Source organism: Takifugu flavidus, chromosome 12 (genome assembly GCF_003711565.1).
Source record: "Takifugu flavidus isolate HTHZ2018 chromosome 12, ASM371156v2, whole genome shotgun sequence".
Lineage (NCBI taxonomy): Eukaryota > Metazoa > Chordata > Actinopteri > Tetraodontiformes > Tetraodontidae > Takifugu > Takifugu flavidus.
Window position 1 is genome coordinate 4,411,755 of NC_079531.1, and position 18,602 is coordinate 4,430,356.

At 45.4% G+C, this 18,602-nt stretch overlaps 1 protein-coding gene across 19 annotated transcripts in view; it reads left to right on the plus strand.

Moving 5' to 3' along the window:
* Nucleotides 1-4,924, plus strand: part of robo2 (roundabout, axon guidance receptor, homolog 2 (Drosophila)) — a 182,239-nt gene extending 177,315 nt beyond the window's left edge. For 18 of the 19 annotated variants that reach the window (XM_057049556.1, XM_057049546.1, XM_057049548.1 and 15 more), the window contains 4 exons: nucleotides 315-473; nucleotides 647-895; nucleotides 1,859-2,053; nucleotides 2,363-4,924. In XM_057049556.1, the coding sequence (XP_056905536.1) occupies nucleotides 315-473; nucleotides 647-895; nucleotides 1,859-2,053; nucleotides 2,363-2,364 (605 nt within the window). In that variant the 3' untranslated portion in view covers nucleotides 2,365-4,924. The remainder of the gene's footprint in view (nucleotides 1-314; nucleotides 474-646; nucleotides 896-1,858; nucleotides 2,054-2,362) is intronic. The other variant, XM_057049547.1, reaches the window with a different exon arrangement.
* Nucleotides 4,925-18,602: the final 13,678 nt, after the last annotated feature.

The window sequence follows — 18,602 nt, forward strand, 5'->3', positions numbered from 1 at the left end:
CCATTTGTCACTTTCTTCTCTGATTCTTCCGACTGTTTCCCTCCGATGTGATGGTGTGGGAGCTCTTGCTTGTGCACGCTGCACCTGGGGCCGTGCATGACGCCTGTTGATCATGGCTGAACTGCAGCTCTCTTTCTCCTCTGTAGCTCATCTGGCTTTGCTCTCTGACTCGGACTTCCCCCGGACTACTCCGGCCTCCGCTGAAAGCTTCCTTTATAACTGTTTTCTTTTAGCCTTACCTGTGTTGTCACCACCACCACCAGCTCGGTTCTCCATGCCTCTGTTCACCAAGCTCTCCTGTGGTCCCCTCACAGGTAAAGGCTTGTCCCACAGGCCCCGGCCCAGCAGTCCATTCTCAACAGATGGCAGCACAGTCGGCACACATAGCCTGGGCCACCAGAGGGCCACCAGACCCACACGCAAACCCCGAAGCCAGGGCGCAGCACCCCACCGGAGAGATCCGGGTGCAGATGGTGAGTCAGTGACGGGAGGCACGTTTTTAATAGTTCATGCACCAAATTACCGAAACATCTGTTGTTGTTTTGTGAGGATGAAGTTACATTTGTAAGTGATGAAATATTTGTGGAGAGCGAGAGTGCATGAGGAATTCCTGGCGTCATCGTGTGGTGTTTCCTCTGCGGCACAGACCTACCTCCTCCCCCCGAGCCTCCTCCCTCTCAAGGGCAGAATCGTGTCCCAGGGGCCCGCAACATGGTCCCCCCTACAGAGAGAAAGGCCGCATCCCTGGAACGCACGCCAATGTTAGGAGGGACGGATGATATCAAGAGCTCTATCGACAGGCAAACACGGACCTCCCTGGACCAACATCGCCAGCCACAGGACAGGCTGGGTTCCATGGACCGGGCCGACGACGGCCGCAGGGGACAGAAAACAGGTTTGGGGACAAGAATCCTTCCAAAATTCAATATGAAATGGCAAGAGGCTGGGGACAATTGGCAAGTGGCATTTATGTTAGGAGTTTGAGCAAAGACTAACATCAGAACTTGTTCCTTCTATAAAGGAAGGGCTGGACTGTGCCCTAAATGCTGGTTCATGCAAGTGTTTTCATTAAAATTAAAAAAATGAAGACAAATCCATAATTGAGCAAACTGAAATTTGAAAGCGTTCACCCACGAACAGATTGCCCTGTCTGCCACTTGCTCTGCTTTCCAGAATGCCCCTCCCTGCAGCCTCCTCCAGACGCCCCTCTGCCTCTGTAACTGTTGCCAACGCGGGTCTGCTTCGCTCCAAGCGAGGCAGGAGGCCTGAGATGTCGAAATGCGCTCTAATCGCTTCGGCTTTCGCTCCTCACGCTAACCCGCAGCCACTCCACGCCCCATCTGTGCGCTAGTGCGTCAAAGACAACGGCGTGCCGGGTGCCTTGCCCTCTTCCTGCCAAGAATTTCTCAGACAGTTCATCTGATACCGTGAGACAAAGACAGGTGTTGCAATCAACATCTTCACGAAGAGGACCGTAGGTGAATTCCCATATGTCGGGGTGTTGACTGACTCGTGGTAGAGTTCGAGCAGACTCCATTCCAGTCATTAGCGTAGCAGTGGGGAGCAGTTTGATGAGATTTCACACAACCTTGGAGGCTGCTGAGGGTCAGCGTTATGATGCCCTGCAGCAGGGGGTGCCACAGCAGCCAAAAGTCCCCCTGTTATTGTATTTACCCCATCATAAGACATGCTAGCTGCTAGGCGAAGGGTCCTCTCCCTCGCCCTTGGCTTGGCAAAGCCTTTTGGCATTGCTGCTCTGCAGATGCCGGGAGGGTCAAAGTGCCTTTTATCTCTGCGTTTCAGATGTTGAATGTGCAACAATAAAGTTGTAAAGTACGTCTCTCATCTGTGTCCCCAGAAGATGGGTGCCTGCCATACAATAAACCATCCTTCCCGTCCCCCGGTGGCCACAGCTCATCCGGCACGGCCTCCTCCAAGAGTTCGACAGGACCACGCAAAACAGACGGACCGCGGCAGCCACAGCAGTGGACCGTCACAGAGCACGCAGATTTCCTGGGGTCCACTGGGCCGGGACAGTACTCAGGAGAGTTATGTGAGTCTTTCAGCACTCAGTGACGCGGCCGCCGTGATTATCCCAGTCAGGATTGCGAGTTTGCAGCTGTGATGCTAACATGTGGCGCAATCATTTAGCACTGAAATTCACTAACCGCTGAGACAGTCGACTGTGTGCACAAAAATACACTCTGTTAACCACAAAACAACCCAACCCAATTATGGATCAACCCAATTTCAAAGGGGTCATTATTTTCTAAACAATTAAAGGAAATAGCTGAACGTAGGAGGATTTAGTGCAACAATTTCTGCAAAATGAGACCTTTTTCATTCTTCTTGCTCCCCACAGAGTGATACGCCCGGCTGTGAACTGGAGTAAACCCAGTCTGTCCTCGAAAGGAGAAAAGGCCATCCCAGTAGAGGCGACAAACTGTTCTCTGAGGGAAGGATCGCCACACAAGAAAATACATTTAAAAAAAAAAATCAGTGTCACAGAACTGTAAATGCGATGTATAGATACAGACATACTGTACATCTCACTTTGTTTCTGTCCTCAAGGAACTATTTTCCACCTCCTATCTTTAAGTTTGTTTTTGTTAGAAAAAGCCTAGTAACCAAGCAACAAAAATACCCAACAAAAACATCAAAATTGTTTCCTGTAAATATATTCTTTAACTTGTTGCATTGCTATGCAAGTCCAAATCAATTTAAGCTTTTTTTAAAAATTATTATTATTATTTCCACAAACGGGAACCATTGGTTATATCTGGTTATTTGTATTATATGTGAATTGATGGGCTATTGTGCCATAAAATAATTGTTTTATAATCCATTGTCTGTTAATAGTTGCAATTAATTATTATCATTATTATTAATTATTGGTTTTGCACTGCAGTTTTTGGTGATAAGCACAAAATACACGGCTCCTGCTGACATGAAGAACCGGATGAAGATGTGAAGAGGAGTTTCTGTACTGTAAAGAGAAGAAAATTATATACTAATGTACAGAGAGATATTAAAGAGTAAGGCTTTGTTCACAGATCGCAACAAAAAAGAAACAATTTGGTGGCAGAAACGTTCCCGAAGGGCAGACCTGAGGCTGCACACGCGAGACATGAGACAGAGTTGATTATTTATTTCCTAATTTAAGGCCCCAAGAAAACAAAAGCTGATATCAGAAAGACTATCAACTGTGTTCTGGCCCACAAGGTTTATCCTTGCTTTAATTAAAGCAGAAATAACTTTTTTTTTTCACCTGTTCAGTGTAATAGCACAGTCAACCAATAGGGGGAGCCAGCGATAACCGCTCGCTCAGTATTTCTTGTGATTTTTCTCATAAATCTCCTGACATATTCATGGAGCAACAGTCTTGGTTTATGAATCAGATTTGACGTCCATCCACGTGAGAGCACTTACTGTTTATTATCTTTGTTCTGTTAGCTATCGCTACCGACACCGGCCTGTTGGGTCCAGTTTGGCTCTGAGCCACTGTTTGCTCGTGCACCAGCGGGTCGCACTGCCTCCAGGTCCACAACGACAGCATTGAGCAGAACACTTCCTACATGCCTGACTGCCACACAAACACACTCATCATCAAAAAACCCTTATCCTCCCCCCACTACCACCACGACCACCACCTTCTTTCCATGAAACGCTTGTTCCTTGTCGGCCTTTTACGGACTCCAAAACGCTGCTTAAACTTTTCAATACTGTTCAGGATTTTTTGTGACTCTGTTTTGTCCCGTTTCTTTTGTACGGATAATGATGATTAAGAAAAAAAATGTTAGAAAAAACACAAAAAATGTTTAAAAAAAAAAAAAACAATTGGGGTGGTTGGTGGAAACTAAAGGCCATCAGATGCTGTTGTACTGTTGTCGTCATCCTTCTCGTATCATCCGCCCAGTGGCCAGTGTTCTGGAAATGAGGTGCAGAGAGTATCTCAGGTTATTTTACATTCTGGTGGTGTTTATGTATGTATATATGTGTATATATCCATACGCATCTCCACTTGAGTACACCATTCCATTCTACAAGTTTGTTCCTCTTGTCCGACTCTGTTGTCTCTTCTTTTCTTTATTTTTTTTCCTCACCTGTGGATCTTGATTTTGAATATAATGTGCTGGTTGATCCAATTGAAGACAAGATGTCAAGAACATACCAAATTGAGACTGATATTTCTAATGTCTAATGCGTTTTAGTGTCTCTTTAATACTCATTGTTTTATTTTGGAATCACGGTGTCGTTTTTTGTATTTATTAAGATGATAATAAAGGTATATTGTGAAATATGCATAAAGATTTGTGGAATATAAAAGGTGTTTTTTTTTTCCTTTTCTTTTCTTTTTATTGTAAAGTTGTTGGCTGGGGCGAGTAGGCCAGAAAGGCCGCGATCGGCTCCCTGTGACCGCGCTGCCGGGGGTGGCGGTGACTCGCTGTCCTGCATGACCACCCGACCGCTCCCGTCCCGCCAAACACAAAGAGCGACAAAACTTGTCCGTAGGGACGATGGAGAAAATGTCTGAAGGATGAAAGTACTTTGGCTTTCTCTCTTTTTTGGGGGGGTTCATTTCCTCGATATTGTTGATTCTTTGTAGCCTATCTGTGTGTTGCCTTTTTTTGCTATAAAAGACGATTAAAAATGAGAAAAAGAGACTGTTGTTGGGTGAAGTCTGTACAGTGGGAGGGGTGAGGTGACACTCCGACCCGAACGGCATTTCTACAGTATGGTACATTCTGCTTTGATTTCTGTAACCCACCTCCTGTATTCACTTGCATGTCCTTGTCCAAGAAGAGAGTGGATCAACAAAATGAAACTTTTACAGTCTCATTCCCATGTCCTGTAAGATAGATCCTTGTTCTTTTATTTCCTTGTACTTGGATCAATATCAAAATAAAATATTTTTGAAAAATGACTTGCGTGTAAAGTTTGCATTGGGTTCAGAGAGCAAATCCAGATGCAAATCCAGATGCAAAGTCTCCATGTTGTTCCACTCGTGTGGCTGTTTTTCACACGGCGGATGTGCATCCTCATGAGCGCGTCAGTGAAAAGGCTCCTGACTCAGCGGCGCTGCTTATGGGAACCCACTTCCTGCCTTGATCTGTCTCGGGGAGCATCTTCAAACAAAAATCCAAATCTAATAAATGGCCTTGGAAGGCTTCTCGCTCTCAGAAAGCAAGAGAGGCCGGCGACGAGATAAAGAAGCAGCAGATCGGCCTGATGTGCACATGCAAATGAACACGGAACCGTTTGTTCATCTGCGCTCTTTATCTCTGCATCAGACACTTTCCATACTCCCCCACTGAGGCCTTTTGTATTCCACATGCAGCCACAGTTGCTAAACAAATGGTATATTCCAGCATCCACAGCTGTCAGGTGACGTTTATTTATTTATTTATCTAGCTGCTTTTTCATCGCTATATTCGAGTCTTCGATAGATAAAGCTGCTTTCCAATAAGGTAGAGTATGAGAGAGCTTTCTCTTCCTGCAGTCACAGAGGCATCAGAGGCCAGACAGCAGTGGTCCTTCGATAGGGATTAAGGGGGTAAACAGCAGGAAGGAGCTGTTAATTGACTGATATTGATTATGGATCATCAGCGAGTGTGAGCAACTCTATCAATAAATGAATGATTATGATTAAGCAAGATTTAGAAGCTAACTTTATTTAATTTTTGGATGTAATCCCTCATCTCTGGTCAGCACTGTTGGCTGCCAGCAAGTTCCAGGTGACAGGTTCAAATCCCCTGGAGTACAGGGTCTTTATCTCTGTGGTATGTTCTCCCCATGTCTGCGGTATCTCTGGGGACTTCAGGTGGGCAAATTTGTGACTATAAATTGACCTTAGGTCTCAATATGTATGTTAGCTGATGCAATGCACTGGTGGTATAAACTGGGTTTACCCCACCTCTTGCTCAAGGGCTGCTGCCCCCTCAGGTCTTGCTAAGGGACAGAGCAGTAGAATCCAGTTCAAGTGTTACGACAAGTGGAATCTTATATAAATCCCATTTTTTAGAGTGCAATATGAGTGTAAATAATTAGAATTTCTCCTCTTTGAATGATGCTCTGACAGCCCACAGATCAGCTGGGATTCCTCATCTCTTGAATCCGAAAAGGCTCTTTATCATCAAACAGGAGTCGTGTCGAACCAGTTATGCTGTTCCAGTTTTAGCACCGCTTTGAGGAGGCGTCGCCGAAAAGCCGATCCCGCTTTGTCTCGATCAGGAGGTGCATCTTCGGAGAAGATGACAGCTAATTAACAAGTTGCATCTGCTGTGTTCTGCTGGAGAGGGAGCTGCAACGCATCAGCTTTGCTTGTCGAAGGCGTAAAGCAGAAAGAGGTGGGTGTGCTGGAGTCGGAGCGTCTGACGTCTTTTAACTTTCTTGGACGTTCTTGCCTAGTTCCAACATTGTTGATGTAAACTTAATTGCTCTCGCTTGGAGGTCAAACTGCAGAACGTCAGAATCTGTGCATGGACCCGCGAAACTAGCATCAGACCACGTGTGGCTCCACCCAAAAACGCTCTGCTGAGAACTCATTTTCATCCTTCGTTGGAACGGGTGGCAGCTTCTTTGCGTCCATATTTATGGGAAACGTTAGGCGATCTCTTCTGACCCTTTAAACAAACCCATCAGTGCAGGTTGCACGAGAGCTGCACTCATTTCACACCTCTTCCCCTTGTCTTTGCCCGTGGGGTGGGTGGGGGGTGGGGGGGAACCGCAGGAGGAGTAATGACTGTTCAGCTTCTTGCCAGCGAAGCAACTTTCCCTCCCTGCTCCAATCTTTTATTTCCAAGTGTTTACTGCCGTGCACTCATCCGCCGCCGCTTTTTCATCCTCTGGATATGCAGCAAATAAGCAGTTTACTGGGATGTACCTGTTTGTCTGACAGCTCCCAGAAGCTTTCGCACAGTTGTGGCATTGTTGCATCACATGCTGCTGTTGGTAGTGTGTGTGTGTGTGTGTGTGTGTGTGTGTGTGTGTGTGTGTGTGTGTGTGTGTGTGTGTGTGTGTGTGTGTGCGCTGATGGAAGGAAGCATCCACTGCTCTTGCTGCGTGTTTCTCCTCTTTGCCTCCTCCCCTTTGTTTCTGGACTGGTGACAATGAGCAGAGGTGAGGGGCCAGTGGAACCAGTGCAACACCATTCATCACACATGTCAAACAGCTAGAACAGCTGCTGGGGAGCAGGCGGCACAAATTTGCATTTTCTTTCTCACTCTGTTCTCCTCTCCCTCCCTCTCTCTCTCTTTCTCTCTCTCAGCCCCACAGTCAGTTAATGGCACCAGGAGCCTTATAATTTACCAGCTGTTTGGATAAAAATGTGCTGTTATTGATCAACACCTTGAGCGGGTCTCTGCTGGAATGCAGGTCATCTTGATGATCCTGCTCTTCCCAGACTGCTCGATCCTTAACGACTGCGTGGGGGCACAATATTGACTTTTCACTGTTTTATGTTGAGAGCAGTGCATTTGAACTGTCCTGGGAACGGTTAATCACACTCTGTGGGACTTTTTAAAATGCATTTCCAAATCATTTCCTAGCTTTTATTTATTGTTTTCATTTTCTACTTGTTTTGTCATTGGTCCAAAAATAACTGCAAGGAATCCTTTGGATTTTAATGTAATTGAATGAAGTCTGTAAATAGAAAGTTCAAAAGTTTGGAGACAATATTTCTACCCATTTTCTCCGCTTGTTGCAAAGCAACCTGTTCATGAAGGTTCTAAACTCTGCCAACAGCTTGATGAGCAATCTCTTAATCAAGGTTTAATTGTTTAGCATGACCCTGAATGACCTGTCTAATGGAAACCCACCCCCTTTGATTAATGGCGTGTGTTAAGGAAACACAGCGGGAGACACCCACAACCTCGCCTGACTCTTGTTAATTAAAAGCCCGCTCCAACAATCCTCAAGTTAACGGATATTCGTCTTTAGGCTGCGTGACGCAGCTGTTTTCCACAGCATCGCCTCGTCTTCGGCTAAAGATTTGCTTCTCTATATAAAGAATAAAAAGATGAATTGATGAGACTTTTTTTCCTATGAGTCAAAAACAACACGTGTTTCGCGGCTTGTCCTTGCAGTCATGATCACAAAATAGAAGCGTTTCTAAGCCCACGCTCTGCCTTCTGCCAGAGGACCATGAACGAGAAGAAAGAAACAGCCTTGCCAAGGCCAGCTTTTCTCTCTGGTAGCTTGCAACGTTCTGAAACTATGCAAAATGATCTTTTTCTGTTTCTCAAAAGCACAAGCGCACACAAATTGGGACATATATTTGTAAAAGCCCAACATTTATGAAAACAGTTCTTTCACTTAAATATGTGTGATGGAAACATTTTCGCGGCTGGAACTCGTTGCCAAGGACACGTGCTGTAAAATCCGCCCTCGACTTGTTACAAGGTTGAAGAGATTTTTAGCGGTGCCGTCGCTGAATAAACTTTTGTCTGTTTTTCATAACAGGTTTGATCCTGAGACGGGGAACACAGCCCACATCTGCTCGCCAATAAACCTTCCGATTCTTCACGTGTTTCAACCCTTTGCTGGCACAGTCGTTGACCTCGGGAACGTCACCTCTAAGGTGTGATTTCAGATCTTCTCAGTCAGGACACAATGGTAATGAAAGCTGCCACACAGGGTCATTCCATCTTTTTTAAAACAGAATGATAATATGAAAGCTATGAAACATGCCCCAACAGTGCTTTATCAGTGGATCCGTAGGTCAAGGCTAGCTACTCGCTATAATCTTGTCAGACTTCCTTTTTCATAAGTTGGTTTCTGAAAAAAATCAATAAAATGTTTCACAGAAATCATCAGCATGTCCTTGATTTAAATGAAAAGCTTTTATTTGAATACATGAATAGTATAAAAAACAAACAAGACAAAACACAAAAAATGTTAAAGCATTTGAAACAAGATTATACCAAAAGGAGCAGGAAGAAGCGAAAGCTTATGGAATCCTTCCCCTTCTCCAAATCTTAGACGGTAAGTCAGCAAACTTCCCGTCTGTCAAATACACATAAATATACATTTTCTGGATTTGTATGGTCTCTGTAACAGCTTTATAAATGAACCTAATTGCCCTTTTTTTGCAGAATTGTTAATGGCTGTAATGTACATTACAGACCTCAGCACATTCATTTATGTACGGTAAAGCCAGTGAACAGTAAATAATGTGGAATGATTTGTGGTCCAGAAACTGTTTAGCCACACTTATGACTCCACCAAGAATAGAAATTAAAGCTCTGAAAATTAAACTAGTTTTATTCTTCTGAAAGGCTGCCATGGTGGAGATACTCAAAACACTGTTTTCAGATCTCTCTCTGGAAAATGATGAATAACTGCCATGTTGTTGACTGTGCGAATCAGTCAGATTGATTCAAGGGGAAAATCTTAATCACCAATCAGCCATCATTTTTCAAATTATGGAGCCTTTTCTTGCCCTTTGAAGAGCTTTCCCAGCGTTTCCACATTGCTGAATTCACTTAAATTCTCCAGAGAGCACATTTATTCATATTAATCAGCTCTTTTTTTTTTTTTTACATCAAATACCTCCAATATGGCCGCCCATTCAAAATGTAGTGAAAAAAATCATGAGTAAATAAACCTTTATATGTGAAATCTGAGAAATATCACATCATTACATGTGTTGCTCACATCAAAATACATGCTAATATTTCTTAGCATTTTGTCGGCCATCTTGCCCCTTGCTTCATTGTGTCACTTAAACCAGAAACTATGAAAAAAAGAGGAGAAAAGAAAGCTCTTTGGCCATGAGATGTGTCATTTATAGATTTGTGCTCCTTGGCTGAGGGAGATTTGAGGCTCTGACAATCGTTCCTGCCTCAGATCTGCTCCAGCAAAGCCGTCGAGGGAAAGTGTCAGCTGAGGCGGCGTGAATGAATAATTATTGCAGCCTGACTCGGGGGCAAGGAAACCAAGGTATGGAAATCTATAACCGCCTTTCCTTGAAACCCTTTTCAAATAAAGAGGCCCGTGCGATGAAGCGGCGAGGCTGGGGAACCTGTGACGCGCTAAGATCCCCTGGAAATAAGAGAGATTTTCCTGGTGGTGAAACATTCAGGGAAATGAAACGATTCACCCCGGCAGCTCGGTACGTGCTCTCCCTCAAAGCGATGAGATGGGAACATGGGGTTCATCTGTAAAGGGGAGGGGGTGAGGCTGGCCGTGTTGAGTGAGCTGCAGTCATGTCGGGAAGGAAGCGAGGTTTTAGAGATGCATCATTGTCACCATTATGCTTCATAATTTGAATGGCACCTCTGCGCGTGACTCAAAGGCAGCCGTGCCGGGGCTGTCGGGGTTATTAGAAATGACTCCCCCAATGATGCGTGTCACTGAAGCAGCAAATTAACATGAGGAGATGGAGGCACGTTGAAACCGGAGGAGAAGGGAGGAAAAGCTGATACCGGAGAAGGGAGAGACGCGAAGGGGAACGACAGGAGATGCCGAGAGAGATGTTGCTATTTTCACCCGCTTTGTTTGCCGAGATGCTCCATTTGTGGCGTTCCAGCTCCTGCTCTGCTAAACCTCTTTCTGAGCACCAGGTGCTCCCATTGTAAAAAAAAAAGATTCTCAACTGCGCTGAACAATGGACATCTTCCTCCTCCAATCAAATAGTTCCAGCGCTCCTCTTCCAAAGAGGTGTTTGTCTTGGCCCAACAAAGGACTGAGAGCTATTATTGCCTCCTGGTAACTGACAGCAGTGGAAAATCTTTGGAATTGTTGTTTGCCAAGTTTATTACCCACCAGCCCTCTTTTCTTCATATTTCCTGCTCTCCTGTTCCTCATGCTCATCACTTCCCTTTTTCCCTCTTTGCTCGACTGAATTTGCACATCTGACGATCTTTTTCCCAACCAATAATAGATGCTGTGTCCTCTGAATAGCGGGGCACAGCAGGATCTCAAGGTATTGACATGGCCGGCTGTGTTCCAGATAAGTAGTTTATATTTTCTATAAGATTTATCAGTTCTCTAATGACTGGGGTTAATAATCCTCATTAATATTAGCAGTCTGTAATACTTGGGAGCAAAATAAACTGAACAGAGCAGTCGAGGGCGTGGTCCTCTGTTGAGGAGAAGGTTGACATCAAAGATGGCGTCCCAATTTCAAGCTGTGTTAACTGTGTGAAACACGAACATCGTTTAATGATGGATTGGACGTTGCCTCTTCCTCACATTGAACAAAAGCCGCTGGACCCTGAGACATACTCATTTGTTCTGCTGGCATCATTCACACTGGGAAGACCAGTTGTGGCATCTAATTCCATCCAAACGATGCTTCACCTTGATTCATTCCATCAACTAATTAGAGGTTATCACAAAATTAAAACCCTTGAAATCAAAGGAATCAGCATCTCTGATGGCGTATATCATTTCATTAGGAGACAGATTTGGATATTTTGACCCTAAAATCTTTGATTTGCTTGGACATGTGGACATCCCTGGTGAGCAATATGCAGGAGGACTATAAGTAGAGTTTGGGTGATGCATTTCAAAGGTGCACGAGCATTTATAAATGATTGAGCCCAAAGAGCAAGTGTTAGCTGTCTCCAAGCAGCTCATTAGCTCAGACTTGTTGAACTGGACCTGCAGTCCATGTATCCTAGAAGACCCTGTCATATTTATCTTTACACTTGTATACATACGTGTAGCAACGAAACCTCTCCCACAAAGGCCTCCTCCCATCCTCCCTGTCTAGAGGCGCAATAGTTCTGTTCAGCATTCAGCCCTTCACGCTGGCCTGAAATGATAAATCCCCTTTCATCAGTCGGACGCTTCATCAGACGGCTGATATGACCCATCAGGGCGCTTTGAAGCATGGGTTCTGGTTGGTGGACTGAAGTCTCAATGCTTCCCAACCTGAGCCCAAGGATTCGTCTAATTATGTTATTTTTACGTTTGACTTTGGGTGAAACATGTTTCAGCACCAGAAAGGAAACGACTTTAAATCAACTCATGTTTCCTTGATTAAGACGCATCTAATAGGAATTAGTGCCAAAAACCAGGACTGCTTTTTTACATTGTGTATTTATCCCTCCTCTCTTGACTCCATCTCGCTCTCGATTCGGTTCCCCTTCACTCAGCTGGTGTTTAACGCGCCGCGTCACACGTGCAGATTGATTACCAGATCCGTTGACGCCATTTGATCATCAACATTGCACTCGCGTGGTACAGCCCTTTGAAAGTGTGCAGCAGCTACATTGTTCTAATCGTCTTCTAAATATTGCCTCAGAGGAACAGAAATCACACGGCGCTTAGATCCAATTTCTGCCACACTCACCAGTTACTTTCACGGTTCACTTCCTGTCTAATACAGAAAAGGCCAGATTATCTGCTGGATGTCTGGGTGCAGCACAGCCTAATTACAAACACAAATTGGAAAAACACGACTTGTAGGGGGTGGTGGGGGGTCCGAACCATGTGCAATGTCCTTTCCAAGAAAAATATTTGTGCTTATTTTCTTGGAGTCTTGTGTCCTCGAGGAGATAACAAGGCCTATTTGTGGAAAGTTTTTGATCTTTTTGCTGCTCTCACAGTCAGATAAAGCTGCGGCCTAGATGTTCTGTGTCTAATTGGGTTGATGTATAATTAATCTAAACAGGAGTATCATCAGTGTTCATTACATGAGTGATTAAGAGGATACACAGAGGGGAGAAAAGAACATTAGTTGATCAAATATAAGGGAGAGCCCTGAGGAGCTGTTTAAAGCAAAGTTAGAGCAACACAACCCAATGTAAACTGACTACTACAGATTTCATACCTGGACTGAAAGGTTGGGGGGGGGCAAACTCGCTCCTGCTCCTGGTGTATCCAGAAAAGCTGGTGCACACCTTTGTCTCCTCCAGTTTGAAATATTACCATGCACTCCTCATCAGGATCCCCAGCGGGAGCATTCAAAAGCTCCACTACAGTCAGAACACTGATGCTACAGATGTGAAGATTCAACCACATCACTCCCGTCCTGGCTGAGCCAGTGGCGTACGTAAAGGGATGATCTTCATTAGATAGAGGAAAACAGGTGTTTGTATAGGTTTATATTAATAAGGGAGACAAATAATAGTATATTATGAATTAATTGATAAGGGGTGAGATTAAATTACTTCTTCTCATTCCTTTTCAGATTTGTAAATTATTTTTCTTTTTATGCTTTTGTTTTGTGTTGTGTTTGTCTGTCCACCAGTGTGTAATTATTTTCTCATTTATATTTTTACATCTTCTAAATTAAACTAAACATGCCGTATTTTACCTTTCCATCTTTTTTTGCTTCATGATTCCAATCCAAACCTCTTTTATTGCCCAGGACTTATAAAGCTTAACCTTCTCAGATGTGTTGGTGCAGTCTCAGTGTTTCAAAAATTAACCTATCGCATTAAGTTGAGTGACCAAAAAAATCAAAACTTTGGAGCCAGCCAGGCACTCTGGGTGCTCCGTACCCTCAAAGCTATGTGCCCGGAGTACCCCTGACTGGCTCCTGTCTCATTCTCCACTGAGTATGAGGTCTCCCTCCTCACTTACCAATGTCTACATGGATCTGTCCCCACATACCTCAGATATGTCCACATTCCACAGACATCTGCACATTTACTCCATTCCTCAACCACCTACCTCCTTATAAACCCCTATTGATCAAACTCTTTACAATTTGAGCTTTCTGCTCTGCCCCCTTTGGAATGACTCCCAGACCACCTGAGGGCACCACAGACTGTGGACACCTAAAAACATACCTTCTTAAAAGATCACAACACTGCCAATTTTAGATACTGAATAAAAAAGTGCATTAGAAAATATACATACATACACACACACACACACACACACACACACACACACACACACACACACACACACACACATATATATATATAGATCCTGAAAAGTCAGCTGGATGGTAAGCATAAGATCCAGGCCATAAACACCTACGCCCTGCCAGTAATCAGATACCCTGCTGGCATAATACCCTGGCCACTGGAAGAGATACAAGCCACTGACATCAAGAAAAGGAAGCTCCTCACCATGCACGGAGGGTTTCACCCTAAGTCCAGTGTCCTGAGGCTGTACACAAAGCGAAAGGAAGGGGGTCAAGGACTAGTAAGTGTCCGAACTACTGTCCAGGAGGAAACAACAAGCCTCCGAGAGTACGTCAAGAAGATGGCCCCCACTGACCCACTGCTGAGTGAATGCCTCAGGCAACAAAAGCCCACCAAGGAGGAGGAACCTGAGGGGCTATCATGGAAGGACAAGCCCATGCATGGAATGTACCACCGACAAATTGAGGAAGTGGCTGATATCGAGAAAACATACCAGTTAACAAACCAGTTAACTGAAAGACAGCACAGAGGCTCTACTCATGGCTCCAAAAGAACAGGCCCTGAGCACTAGAGCAATAGAGGCCAGGGTCTACCATACCAGACAAGGCCCCAGGTGCAGACTGTGTGGAGATGCCCCTGAGACAGTCCAGCACATCACAGCAGGGTGCAAGATGCTAGCAGACAAGGCATGCATGGAGCGGCATAACCACGTGGCTGGCATAGTGTACAGGAACATCTGCACTGAGTATGGACTGGAGGTCCCAGGGTCCAGGTGGGAGACACCCCCGAAAGTGCTGGAGAACAAGCAGGCCAAGATCCTGTGGGACTTCCAGATCCAGACTGACAAGATGGTGGTGGCCAACCAGCCTGACATAGTGGTGGTGGATAAACACCGGAAGACAGTGGTAGTGATAGATGTAGCAATCCCGAGTGATAGCAACATCAGGAAGAAGGAACTAGAGAAGCTGGAGAAGTACCAAGGGCTGAAGGAGGAGATGGAGAGAATGTGGGGCATGAAGGCAACAGTGGTCCCAGTAGTGATTGGGACACTAGGGGCAGTAACACCCAAGATGAGGAGATGGCTCCAACAGATACCAGGAACCACATCAGAGATCTCTGTCAAGAAGAGCGCAGTTCTAGGAACAGCTAAGATCCTGCGCAGAACCCTCAGACTCTCAGGCCTCTGGTAGAGGACCCGAGTCTGAAGGAAGGAGGCTCTGCCCAGGAGGGCGAGGAAGAGATTTTTTTTTTTTTAATATGTATATAATTATTATTATTATAGTAGTAGTAGTATTGTTGTTATTATTAAAAACCACCAATCTTTTCTTACCTAAAGGAAATGGATCTTGGGTTGAAAATGAATCAGTTTCTGCTTTAAAGTATTTTGTATCTTGTTAAATTGAGGGTCAAAGGTGGATCAAAGTAGGACTCTGATTGTCACATTTGCAACACATTTAAAAGAGCATCTTTACATAAATCATGTCTTCGCAAGACACACAGGAACAGGCTGATTTCTTGTTCCTGTCTTGCCCCAGCGTTTGAGTACTTGGTTAGGAGGGTTCAGATGGAGTCACGACAGTCCAGTGCTGCAGGTCCGACTGTGAGTGCGTCATGGGGCTCATGGGGACGGAGCAGCACTCCTCAAACTTCCAGAAGATGGATGAGTCCTGCCACTGCATAAATTGGCTGTCAGAAACGTTGTGCGAGGAGAAGCTGCAATTGCTGGGAAGTTGGTGTGGGAGTGACAATGATGGAGAGATCAAGAGGGGGAAGAGATGGAGCGAGGGTAAAACGGGAAGCGGCAGTGAGATAAAAATTCCGGAAAAGACCGTGGTTGGAGTTAAATGTCTCATTACGGCTGGACTGTGGTTATCAGGGGAAGCCAGTGTCAGAGCTGCAATGGAGTCAAAGCAATGGCCGGAGGTTTAGGGTGAGTACAAATTCATCATTTACTTTTTTATCGCACCTTCTCTTTTTCGTGCTTTGAGGCTCCGTGCACACCTGTTTGCGTGATAAAAACATAAATAACCCCAGTGCTGAACACCGAGTGGCCTGAATTCAAAGCCCATAAAGCAAAGTGCCACACTGTAGAATAGCAATTATTCAAAGCATCTGGCAGGTCTGATAAAAATGAATCAAACCTTATGACTTGGCAAACAGGCTCTGCGGTTAATGCACTGTGGCCCCCTGCGGCACAGTAAAGTGACTTGGCCATACTCTGCAGGCGTCTCCCTCATACCGGAAGAGATAGTGGCTGTCGGCTACAAGATGGATGAGATGAGGAAATGAGAGAGTCATAAACTGGGGGCTGGCCTTTGACAAGCATGCCAAAGATAAGGGCGGGGATGAAATGGCAACAATGGCGAGGAAACATGCCATGGTCGCACCTTTGTGTCTTCGGCTAACGGTGGAAAATCTCACTAATCCTAATTCAGATGGAAGATAAATCGCAATGTCTGTAATTGCCTGGACCTTTAACCTGGAGGGAGGAAGTGGTCGTGGAGCTCTAACGTTTGGCCCTGATGGAACAGCATCGGCTATTGACACATTGCGGTAATGGTCTACCTGGGGGCTGGTAACTTCACGCAGAGTAATGACGAGCCACTCTCGCCTGCAAGCATCAACTCCTCTGCTCATTGATGCAATTACTGCGCTGAGACATGGCCAGCGAGGGTTCCCCGCAGCACAAGGGGAAGATTATACTTCCTGGTGTTGTTTCCGCCACCATCCTCAGCGCCAAACACCCCTAAGAATTTCAATGATCGAAGAGAGAGAGAGAGTGATATTAAAATGAGTGATGTTCGGCGCGCAGGTCATCGAGGGGCATTAATTACGGCTGACGCCTGTGCGTGGTTGGGCCCGCAGGTGAAATATGAGATGACAGAAGAGGTAATTTCCTGTTTCCCTCCAGATTGTGCGCAACAGTGTGAACGTGTGGGGGTGGGGTCAGTAAGAGCCGTCCCGTAATTATACAGCTGGATTGACATATAAACAAGAACAGGGGATTGGAGGTGATCGAAACTGGGAGGGTTGTTGGAGTCGAGATCACAGCAGAGAACATGAAACCAAATCTTGAGGACCACGTTGCAAGGAAAATATTCACCTCCTTTCTTGTCGGGTGCACGAGGAAGACCTTCTGAACTCAACAGAAGGCTCTTCACGTCCCCTCAGTGAAAATGGATCAATGCTTTTCATTAGCTTAGGCAAGCACGTGCGGCGCATGCAGCATATGGCTCACGTGGTGTGTCGTACCCTTGCATAAAGCTGCACCTTTTACCGCATGGTATTAAGATTAAGAGGCGAGCGTGCGCGGCAAAGGAGCCGATACGTCTCTGTCGGCCAGGAGAACATGAAGGATGAAAGAGAAACAGACACAGAGACAAAGACAAGGAGGGGGACAGAGGGAAAGATCACAAATAGGGAGGATCGGAGTGAAAAGGGCAAGGCATTTGTCACCTTCCCTTATAGAATCATATGAAGAAAGAACAATATCATTAATCTCCTGACATTTCAATATTGTATTAACCTTTTCTCGTGGAATTCTCTGGGCTCATTAGTCTTTTCTGAGGAGGAGAAAAATAATAATCGATAGAACACGCTCTGGACACAGCCCAGAAATACGCCGCAGTCAAATAGCATAAGACCAGGAGCCAGTCATGTGATGCCTGTAACACATGCTCACTTTATCTGCTTTAAGTTCTCTGGTTAAAATACAAACATATCAAATAGGAAGATAAATGGAGGAGAAAGGGTGTAGCCGTTGCTCTCCGGCAGGTCATAAAAGAGAAAAATGGCGGCGGTGATAAAACAACAGCTTAAGATGGCAACACAAGCACATCCCAGCCATCTTTATGTGAGGAACAAAAGCCCCAAGGCCACACAGGGTGTGATGAACCCCGTGTCTCCTCTCTCCCGGCCCCATCAGTCAGTGGCGTTTGAGCAGCAGGGGGAGAGAGAACCAAACACCGACAGATTTATTCCAACCCTGCCTGCACCCCTTTAAACCCGGCGCCACGATCCTCCTTTCTGTGCAAGACCTGCCGCAGCCTCCGCATTTACGTCGTCACCTCCCATCTATCAATGCCTGGAGAAGCGCGGCCATTCAGAGCACCAGCACTCCCAAGGTCATTTGACTACATAAACACTCTAATTTGTACCTATTATGTGCCCTCGCTGCCGAGCGAGCGCCGCCGGGTGTTTTGTCTGTCGTCATTTACATGAAGCCTCTGCGATGGCTCGTGTCAGTGATGTGCGGAGCTGTTATGAAAGCACGCCGCTTTTGAATGGTGCGATGAAAATTCCAGACCTTGGGTGCGTGCGTGCAGGGGCGGGGGCACCCAAGGTTCAAGGGTCGCTTCCATGACACCCCGGCTATAAGACAGGGAAGATTTACCACATTTCTCTGTGTCATCAGAAGGAAATCTGTCATATTTAGAATCAGAGATCTTTCTTTATTAGACGGGAGCCTGGCTGGGGCTCCACAGGGGGTGTCGACACAATAACATCACAGCACAATGATGGATGACTCTAAAGATGACGTGGGATCGATCTTCGCTCAAATGTCTCGCCCATTTTCATCCCTCACCAGATCAGCCCACATCAGTTTTGTGGCAAAGCTTTATTAGTTATCCTGAAAATGTTCAACTAGCATCACCAGCTTTAACCAGCGGACAGTTTTTGGGGTTTATCAGTTGAGATAGAGTGAAGAAAAAAAAACTGTGTGTACTTCCCAAAGGTGAGGCTAACATGTTGTTAACAGGAGGATATAATTAAGAG